This window comes from Lutzomyia longipalpis, chromosome 4 (assembly GCF_024334085.1).
Source record: "Lutzomyia longipalpis isolate SR_M1_2022 chromosome 4, ASM2433408v1".
Classification (NCBI taxonomy): domain Eukaryota; kingdom Metazoa; phylum Arthropoda; class Insecta; order Diptera; family Psychodidae; genus Lutzomyia; species Lutzomyia longipalpis.
The window spans coordinates 6,786,298-6,797,384 of NC_074710.1; the positions used below are offsets into that span (position 1 = coordinate 6,786,298).

The 11,087-nt window shown below is 34.7% G+C and overlaps 1 protein-coding gene across 1 annotated transcript; it reads right to left on the minus strand.

Moving 5' to 3' along the window:
• Positions 1 to 905: 905 nt before the first annotated feature.
• LOC129795928 (venom serine protease-like) lies at positions 906 to 7,097 on the minus strand. Its single transcript, XM_055837481.1, has 7 exons — positions 6,918 to 7,097; positions 6,498 to 6,703; positions 3,695 to 3,907; positions 3,497 to 3,599; positions 3,130 to 3,404; positions 2,281 to 2,460; positions 906 to 1,130 (listed from the first exon to the last, which is right to left on the minus strand). Exons 1-7 carry the CDS (start codon positions 6,937 to 6,939, stop codon positions 954 to 956), a joined length of 1,176 nt encoding a protein of 391 aa, XP_055693456.1. The 5' UTR covers positions 6,940 to 7,097; the 3' UTR covers positions 906 to 953.
• Between the last annotated feature and the right edge of the window lie 3,990 nt (positions 7,098 to 11,087).

Consider the following 11,087-nt stretch of genomic DNA (forward strand, 5'->3'; position numbering starts at 1 on the left):
CTTATAAACATAAATTGTGTATACATGAAAATATTTACAACATGAGGCACCGCCAGAAAAGCTATGGAAGCAGTAAATTTCAATTATGCAAACTTACCGCTTTGGAACACCTGAAGGAACTTCCTTTAGCAGCACCACGCGTTGTAGCTTTTGCATGAAAATTGCCCACAAATGCAAGTTGATGTGGCTCAGGAGGGCGTGGAAGGGTGGGTTGGGGTGATGGGGGTCAGAAAGTCAATTTCCATTGGCAAGATTGCGGATTTTCTTTGCCACGAAAAATTTAAAAGCACATCCAAAGATGGAATCTCACTACATACATACCATATGTATGCTCTTCTACTCCATCAGGGAGATCTCCCCTGTGGCCGTGCTACCCTTGATACTACCCCATAGCACATACATAGCTTGTTCCTCAACATGGTGACAAATGGCTTTGGCATTGGATGGTGAAGACAAAGAGGAAACAATATTGCTTCTCGCCAATTTGAAAAATCACATCACCACCCCAAACATATATAGCGTTTATTTGGCTAAACATCCCCCCACACCACCGCCCTCCAATCCATTGCAGCGAAATGGAATTTTCTCAGAGAGTTTTCTGCATGCAATAAATTTTATCCAACAGCCATGGCAATAATGCAAACACGGCACTCAAATGGCATTTTAAATCTCTTTCAAATTTCCCCAAATAACTCACAATGTCTTGTGCATGGAGTAAAGTAAAGTGATCCCCGAATGGGGAGCATTTTGTAACATCACTCCCTTAAAATGTATATATTTTGCGAATAACAAACACATCTTTTATTTGCTCGCGGTGGGTGAATGCACAAAACTCTTATCATTGTAAAAACTTCATGTGCGCGCACCCCGAATGATGCAAATCCAAAGCAAATTGCACATGAATATTGTGTGGAATAAAGTTTTCTTTATTGTCCATGGCACGGGGAAAAATTTTAGGGTCTGCAGTATTCAATCCCGGGGGTATTCTGCTCAATCCAAGCTAGAAAGCTCGTAGTTCGTGTATTTGCAGTTGGATGTGTTCCACATTCAATTCCAAAGCTCGTAACGCCAGCCAAGTAGAGGCGTCCATTGCGAGGGTTCGTCCACATGAGAGGACCACCCGAGTCGTACTGTTAAAAATTAAAATAAATTTAAATTTAAAAGTGATCTAAACGTTGAAAACAAAATACTCGTAACGGTCTTATCACATTTAAGCTTTGGATAAGATGGAGTCGAAAGCTCAAGGCTCAAATTGGGCTCTGACGAACATGGAAAGTTTGCAAAATAAATTAACCTCAAGGGCTTTAAAGTTTTTAGCATTCACGTAATCTGGTATTTTTCAATAAAAGGTGCTTATTCGTTTCTATATGGGAAAATTAACATTTCCAGGAAATATTCGGAGAATCAAGAAAGAAAGAAAAAACATCGGCTAAGAAAAACCAGCAAACACTTGCTAAAAACTTTTAAAAAAAATGACATCACTAATTTGATTTATTTCTTTTAATTTATAAAACACTCACGTCAATGTTTCATCATTTAGGTGGTCACTGTGGCCAATTTTACTTTTTAAATAGTCTCAAAATAAAATTTGTTTACTTATTGTGATGTAGGTAATTTCACATACTAGTCGAAAAAAAAATTAAAAAACATTTTCTTTTTGAGAGAAAAGCAAAGTCAACTTTGAGGTTAGAAAATCGGATTCTGTGACGTCAGTCTTTGTATTTTTAATCGTTATAATATGGAGAAAGTTTTTTACACGAGATGTAATAAAATATCGTTTACTCGGCCGAATCACATTTTATAACGGAACAATTAAAAATTATTTATTAGAAACATTTTCTTTAAAACTTCCCTATATTTTGTTAATGAAATAATTTTTTTTCCTTATCCCAAAAATTGATTTAAATTATTTTCATTTAAACGTACTAGATTGGCACATAAGTTAAGAATTTAATGCGCATTTAAAGTTCGATTTGTACCAATCTTTATACGTTAGTTAGTTTCAAATAGATGCAATTCACTTCAACTAATCCAGTGAAAACTTGTAAGCTAAAATGTCTTTTATAGCTTGAAAAAGTAAAGCAATGAAAATCAATGTCTTAAGCAGTGTGGGACTCTTTACGACATTCCACCATCGTGGTGGAGCCAAAAAAAAAGTCAAAATAAAAACTTTTCAAACTTTTCAAAGCACCAAGTTCAAGTTTTATCCAGAACTTCGTCATAAATTAAACTGTAGACGAAAGATAAAAAAAGAGAATATGGTACAGGGAAGTTACTCACCTGGCAGGTATCTCTTCCTGGTGTAAATGTGCACAAATGCGATGCCAGAATATTGGGATTATTGAGCCTCGAAGTGCAAACAGAATTCGCCACAACGTCCAATGTTACCCTCATGAGGCGATTACTTGTCGGCCCACCAAAATCCAACGTTCCCCATCCCGTAGCTTCCACCCGCGCACCCTGTTTTTTGTAGCCCAGAGCAACGGAAAAGATAGAAATCATTTAGTGCAGAATTGCAGAAAAGTCTCTAATTTCATTAATGCACCTCTCCGGTACATTTTGATCGATTTGCTAGGTTTTTTTTTTCCTTTTTTTTCACGATGTGAGAAATGATCAGACTATGATTTCTCGGGTAAAATGGTAATTTATACAGGGCGAGCTTTGCTGGGAGGAAAAGCGTGGAAAAGTGCATTGTACTGAGGTGAGATTTAATTACTAGATGGACTTCGAATGTCCTCATAAGCTATGTATAGTATATAGTACTTTAATGAATTATCTGTTGAAAAAAAAAAGCTTCAGAGAAAGCTCAACAATACCTACCTATTTTTTTAATTTTTTTTTAATAAAAAAGAAATATGTTCAGTTCACAAAAGCTTTAGAGAAAAATTCGTTAATTTAAGACTTTCAAAAAATATATAAAATTTTCCTAGAAAACAACCCCAATTCAATGGTCTGTATTGAACAATTTGGATAGGAAAAAAAAGTTGTCTATGCCAATTGATCCATCGCTAAAGCTCTTCAAAAAATTTTGCTGTGCTGAATAAAAGTTTCACTGTGCGGGGGTGTGTTTGTGAAAGCTTTAGCAGAGAGAGAGCGTGCGATTGAGCGTGGGTTTGTCAATTAACTCACCAGAAAGGTGTTTGTCCGCTGGTCAAAGGGGAGGCAGACTGGCGCCACACCAGGGCTGAAGACAATATTGGTCTGTGGCTGCACCAGGGCGATGTCATTGCGACTGGGATTGGGCGCATAGCTTGGATGAACAATAAATCGTGCGACAGTGAGGAGACGCGTGTGGGGTGTCTCATGCCCAACACTCAAATCATGCTCACCAACAAGGAGTCCAGCATTACGTACAGGAACATTTCTCGTGCAGTGGGCAGCAGTTAGAGCATGTCTGTGAGAAACTGTCGAGTAGGTAGAACATGCGGGAGAAATTTTGAGGAAAAGCATTTGGGAAATGGAAAAGTTTCATATGTAGGTGGGTATAGCTACTAACTTATCGTTGCACCGCAAATCACAGTTCTAATCCGAGAATCCACTAATCCCGCCATCATTGGGAATTCATTTACGCCCGTCTGGGTGCCACCAACAATTCTCGTCTAATTACAAAGTTTTTGTCAGTGAAATTGCAGGAACACCATGCAGGTGATTGGGGGTGAGGGGGAGTGAGAAAGTTTTATTTGTGCACACCTACCGAACGTCTCTGACCACATTGGCATGCCCTTGCTGTGATGGTGCAGAGAAAGCGTCCACCACGAGATGTTCGGGGAGTCCTTAAACCCACAACGAGAGTTCTGCCAAAAGCTTCCTGCGTCACATGGGTATTACCACAGAAGGTATCTGCTCCAGCAAGGGTTGCGAGTCCCTCCCGTGAGATGAGAAGTCGGTCATTCACACAGTTTGTACTCTGAAAATACCCCCAAAAAGTTATCAAAACTAAGGGATAGATTCTAATATAAATCTTTCAAATCTTTCTTCGTCAGTTATAAGATTTTTGGTATTCTGGGAATAATCTTATAAGAATTTGATATTTTTTTTTCTTTAATCGAGTTTTTTTTTTAAGGAAAATTACTTTTCCAGGCATCTTTAAAGTTCTTTGTGGCTGTTTTCTGGAGCAACTAATTCTTTATTTTTTTTTATAGAACGGCAATAGAACGATTTAAAAACTCCATCTGTCAAAATCTTGCAATAAACTTTTAAGGCTTTAGAAAAGAATGAAAAGATTTTCCACAGAATCTACCCCTAAAAGGAATTTATTCAGGTTAGTATGAAGGATGATCCTCTATCGCAGAACAATTTTAACCCATCTCATCTTGTAGAGGAACATAAAAAATAGAAGAATCGCGAGAGAAACTCCCCAATATCCACTGGGATCACATCGAAAAGTGCAGTGAAAGTACATTCCGGGAAAACATAACCTCAATTTGGGAACAACATTTAAATGAATAGGAGGAACTCCATTGTGTTCGACCAGCGTGGCATCGGGACCTCTTGAGCTTCTTTATAACCTTCCCAACCCAATCTGCCTACCCGGATGAAGATTTGAATGATTTTTGCTTCACTTCTGTCTCCACTCCAAGAAGAGAAAAAAAAAACTCAACGACGGGAAGTCCGGAAAGACAGAAGTGAAGCAAAAATCATTCAAATCTTCATCCGGGTAGGCAGGAAAGGTTGGGAAGGTTATAAAGAAGCTCAAGAGGTCCCGATGCCACGCTGGTCGAACACAATGGAGTTCCTCCTATTCATTTAAATGTTGTTCCCAAATTGAGGTTATGTTTTCCCGGAATGTACTTTCACTGCACTTTTCGATGTGATCCCAGTGGATATTGGGGAGTTTCTCTCGCGATTCTTCTATTTTTTATGTTCCCCTACAAGATGAGATGGGTTAAAATTGTTCTGCGATAGAGGATCATCCTTCATACAAGCCTGAATAAACTCCTTTAATTAATTTGCAGAACTATAAAAAAAATTATATATTTAATTCTTCCGCCCACTGAACGGTTTTAATTAATTCAATACAAAAACGTGAAAATTGTAATTCAGAATTAGCTAGAAGGGCTGGAAATTTCATAAAAAATATTAAATTATATGTAACATATAATATTTGATTTGTTTTTGTTTCACAATAATTATTTTATTTAAAAAAAATTGTAATTTACTTAATTCATGATAAATATAATAAAATCCATTGAACCATATTTTAATTATTCAAACTTTATACATTGATTGTGTACATATTATTTATATTTTTAATTTAATTCCCTCAATGTGCTAAAATTCAAAATATAATTAACTCAACTGCAAAACACTGCATTTTCAACCCTGCAGCGGAATACTTTAAATAAGTATTCTGGAAAAAAACAATGTGAAAAAATAACCCATTTTCCGAGAAAAAGAGCTTTCTATGCAAATATTTTTGAGCATAATACGCGGAAGAAAATATTATCGCGAAGATTAAATTCTCAGAAAAAAGAGATTGAAACAAACCAGATTATTTATCGACTTTGGTATATTATTTGAGTAAGACATCTGAAATTTTTATTAATACAAATATTATGTATCACGCAGGTAATTATTGGAATTACCATGTGTAGATAGAATGAGAATTAATCGCAAATTTTGCAATAAATAGAATATTCTTCAATAAGAAAAATTCAAAGACAGAGAACGAGATGATTCATTTAAAAAAAATGAAAACAGTTAACGAAAAAAAACTTTATTAAGTGTCAAATAAATATTCAAAAGCAAAAACCTAAAAAATTTTCCAAATTTTCCTATCAAATAAAATGGAATGAATTTTCTAAAATCATCTTAAAAAATTTACTCTTCATTTGCATCTTTGAATGTTGCGTTAAAAATATATACATATAATACAAAAATAAAAGAAATGAGCAAAATGCTTTAAATAAGATGCGATTAAAGAACATAAAATGCTAAAAAATAATTGCAGAAAAATCCTAGAAAATCTATAAATGTGGAGAACATGTTGATTTAATTTCAAATTATTTTAATCAAAATTTTAATAAATAATTGAATAAATAAATAAATATGTATTGAATGAAATGAATGTATAAATTTCATTTAAAATTTGTGAATTATTCAGACCATTTTTTTAGCTAACAATGGATGAATATTCATTTTAAAAAAAATGTCAATAAATTCCCAATAGTCAGAACAGAATATTCAAAATTATTCGCGAAGGCCACTTTGTGAAAAAGCTTCTCCTGGATAAAAAAAATGTGGAAGAATTTTCATGACAGTTGACCTGAGTTTTTAAGTAAATTAAAATTCTTTAAGCCTCAAAAATTAATCTAGAAGTATCACAACAACACAGAAATGTTAGCTACAGAACATGGACAAAACATTAGTATAATGGGCCTCATTCAGCGACCAAGAAAACGGAAATCTATTAATTTTTTACTGAAATTTCATGATTTCAAGGGAATTTCAAGGATTTCTTGGTCGCTGAATAAGTCCCAATATTTCATGTAGCTCACGATTGGTAGATCAATGATGTTGCACTGAATATGAGCGATCATTCCGGCGGGAGCAATGGCTGTCCATCGGCAATTCTGTGCTCCAGTATATCTATTCGGGAAGCCGGGGGAGAAGACATCATAACTCCTACCGGGAAGAAGGTTCTGCCTGAAATCACATCCCTGCTGACCCCCAACAAGGGTCACAATGACACCCAAAACGACAACTACAAAACAACCAGAAAAAAAAGAATGTAAAATGCATCTCCCTTTTCCAACCCCGCTCAAAAAAAAAATGAGAAAAAGATTCCTCTCGTGTCGATTGCGCGATTTTATTTGCCATTTGGCGCGCCAAAGTGACTCCCAGTTGTAGTGTTCAACACGATATCAAATACCATTATTGTACCATCACCTGATAAGAATTTATTGAAGTGCATTTACCTGCTTGCAAAGTATCTTTCATTTCCTGTGAGACACCTCTCTCGCGGGGTGGGCAACGATGATGATTGAGGGTAACGTTCTTGATGCAAAAAAAAAGAATATCTTTCTTTTCCCAATTTTCTTTTTACCACTTTTCAGTAAGAACCTTCCTTCTCCAACCACTCAACGCGGGATACAACAGAACATGAAAACACTCTCACAGCTTTTTCTTTCGCGCGCATTTCAATCGCAAACGTGTTGTCACACCATTAATTTACTTCTTCTTCGCATGTGATAAGACAATAAATTAATTACAAACACAACTGCCGAAATTATCATGATAATTTTGTGTGCTGAAATTCACAAAATTTGCTCTTCCAAGTCAAAAACACCCAATTGTGAGCTTTTCCCTCCACACAGCCCCGGGGGAGGGTGTTTTTTCATGTGAGATGGAATGAGAAGTATACAGCATAATGTAAGCAACATCCAGCTAAATAAACATCATACATTTGAATGCCAATTGTTGAGCAATTGACGCAATTTCTCTCTGTCAATGGCAGAAATGATAAGAAATTCACGGAACAACTCTCTCTCTGTGTTCTTGACACCCACACACATTTCGTTGCATTTTCCACACACATACTCCTCGCATCCCATTCCTTTCTCCCTTTGAAATGTGCGTGAAAATGTTCACAAACACAAGATAACAAAGGGAAATATAATAGGCAATGTGAAGAGCTTTCCTCTCCTGCTACATAAAGAAGGGCTTCAGTAGGCATTAAGTGAAGGAAAGCTCATGAAAGCTCTATGGAAGAAAGCACAAAGTTTGAGGAGTTTTGGAAGACAAATTGAAATTCATTTTATCTCCATGAAACACATAACTTTTAACACTTCAAAGGATTTTCCTAATAAATGAAAATTTTTGTGTGAAAAACGAAAAAGGAACTTCCAGCTTATTCTTTAAAAGTCCTTCTTTGAAAAGTTATTATAAAGTTTTAAAGTTTTTTTTACCAGGATAGTAAGATGAAAAATTACATAGTTTCCTGCTGCTTCTTCACGCCAAGTATGCATTTCTATTGGATATTATAATTTATGTTTTGAAGTTTTTAATGCTAATCAATAATTCAAGGAAAAATGGTAATTTTATATTCTTTCAAAGAACCTTATAAGTTAGCTAATTATTTCATTATATAACTAGCTAATGAACTAGTTAGCTAACTACAGTCGTGTCTGCGTAGTAGGACCGTCGTCAAAAAAACTTCTCCGCGGTAAAACGGCTTAAGAATAAGGAAAATTGCCTCCAGAGTGGGACAATTAGTATCCTGCTTTTCCAATAGTACTAATTGTCCCACTCTGGAGGCAAATTTCCTTATTCTGAAGCCGTTTTACCGCGGAGAAGTTTTTTTGACGACGGTCCTACTACGCAGACACGACTGTATTTCAATAACTAAGAAAATAACTAAGTTAATTCATCTAACTTATTAGTTGTCTAAATAACTACCTAGTTGATTAGCTAACAAAGAGACTAACTAATTAATTATCTATCTATCTAACTAACTAACTAACTGGAAAGCTATTTTCATAACTTACTAATAATCTAGATAAGTTACAGGCAAAATAACTAATTATCTAGCAAGAAGATTAAATTTTTTCAAATTCTTTTTTTTTATAATGTCACTGAGAGCATGAAAATGAATGAAAAATATTATTTTAGTCGTTACATATAAGTACTTAGTTAATTATTTATCTAGAGCTAGTCAGATAGATCCTACATACTGGATTATCTAGTATCTGACTAGTTCTTGATAAATAATTAACTAAATACTTATAACGACTAAAAAAATTTTTCATTCATTTCTAGGAGATCTGTCACAAAATCAAAAAGAACTTGAAAAATATTTTAAATACCTACATCGAAAAATTTTCAAAAGTCGGAAATCAGTGGGAAAAAATTAAAAGCCACGCCTCCATTGCAAGTCCATAATCTTCTTTTAAAATGCGTCAAGCATATGCTTCAGTGAAGCTACTGAGCAGCAAGAAAAAGCTCAAAATTTGAAAGCTTTGATTTTTTATTGATCCGTCTTCATGCCCAGAAAATATTTTTCAAATGTTTTAATTAAAATTATTATTTTGATGTTGGAATTTCAGGAGCAGTTTCAAGGCCATGTACAGAGCTGCAGTTCGTAGGAAAAGACAGTATTTTCACCGCATGGCATCAAGAGGGCGTCATTGATGGAGCGGCATTGCCAGAAGAACGATGGATTGTAGGATGGGAAGAGTCGTGGGAGTTGATCTATGGTGCAATCAGGTGGAGGCCCATAGCCATCGTGATCTCCATTTCCTCCACCACCACCTCCACCTCCACCGCCACCACCGCCGCCATTACCATTTCCGTTATCAGTACACGGAGGGCACGGGGTGGTCGTTGTTTCCGTTGGACATGGCGGACAGGCGGTTGTTGTTGTTGTAATAGGCGGACAAGGGGGGCATTCGTCTAGTGGGAGGGATCCAACTGATTGAGGATCTCCGAAGAAGACCACAAAAGCCAGCAAAGCCACAAAACCTTTCAAAGTAAAAAAAAAAAGAATTTTATCACGACATTTCGAAGCTTATGCGTATGCTTCATCAGGCACATAATTCTGAGGAATTTTATTTAAATTCAAAACCAAACAACCACAAAAATAACGTTCACTTAATTGATTATTTTAATCACTATCACAAATTATTAAACGAAATAGACGAGGAAAAATTTTCCAAAAATATTCGAAAAGTTTAGCTACAAAACCACCTCACCTTTCATCCTCACTACTTAAGCACCAACCAACAAATAGTGCCTTCTTTCCGGAACTTTTGCCAATTTATACAAAAGCAGTGCAATTAGAATGTCATCGGTCTTCCGCATTGAAAATAAATCTATATCGTCGTCACTCCATCAGATTACAAGAAAATTCAAAGTACTTCTTTTTTCATTAAATAGCGACAAATTCCGAGAATTTCTCCCACGAAATTCAGCATTGAAAGTTCTTCCCAGCATGATGGATGAGCCATGTCGATAAGATATTGGATTTTTTTTGTGTGTATAGATTTTGGTTTTGGGGCGTTTACTTGTGAAAATTGTGAAAAGGTCTTCAACAAATCAGTGCTGAGTTCCAAGAAAACCAAGAAATTGTATAGATATTCGTATTTTCCGTCAAAAATGAGCTTTTTCCACAGAAAATTCTTCTGTGAGGAAATTCCTAAAGATTTTTTTTCCTGGAAAATATTTCAGAACGATTTCCTCTTTAAAGGGAAATTGAACTGAACTAATTAATTAAACAATCTATTGACATTTCTGGCTTTCATATTGAATTGAATTCTTTTTTTTTCCGAGAGGATACAAGAAGTTAGGAGTTTGTTCACTTTTATTTCGCGTTATAATCTCATCAAATCCGCTAAATAAAAGTTTTTAGGTGGACGATAAAATGAAAATTCAAGGAATGTTTCTTAAAGAATACTCAAGAATGTAACAGAACAAAAATGAACAGACTCCTTTGAGCGTAGATTGAAAAATTCGCATGATTTTTTTTTCTTTTCTAATGAATGAATGAATGAATGAATGAATGAATGAATGAATAATGGTTTATTATATCCAAGAGATACATGGTTATCTATAATAGGACTATATATTACATTTTATGTATATAAATTTTAATAGTAAAATTTAAGTAAATAAAAAGTAAAAGTAAAGTTTAAATAAATAGTATAAATTTTAATCTCCAGAAAGAAAGAATAAACTAATTAGGTAATTTCACAATTAGGAATTTCGTTTTAGACTTAAGTTTGAGTATCTAAACAACCCCCAAAATTCAAGTTTTTGCTAAAAATTACATTTAAAAAAAAAGAACAAAGAATTTTCCAACGTTTTTAAAAACATTAAAAGTTAAAGGAAAAATGAAGAAACTATAAAAAAAAAGTATCAGACGTTAGAAAAGATTCGCCAAACGTAATGAAATGTTAAAAGTTGTAAAAGAAACGTTAAACATTGTCTGATTTTTACGATTTTCGTGTTTAAACTTTCCCTATGGAAATTCTAAGCTGCTCCTGTGTTGCTCTTAACAACTAAACTTTATTATAGCCTTTCAACTGAAAAGCTTTGAAATTTCTTTCGGAATCTAATCTTAAAAATTTCCTACATAAATGAAAAGACATGGA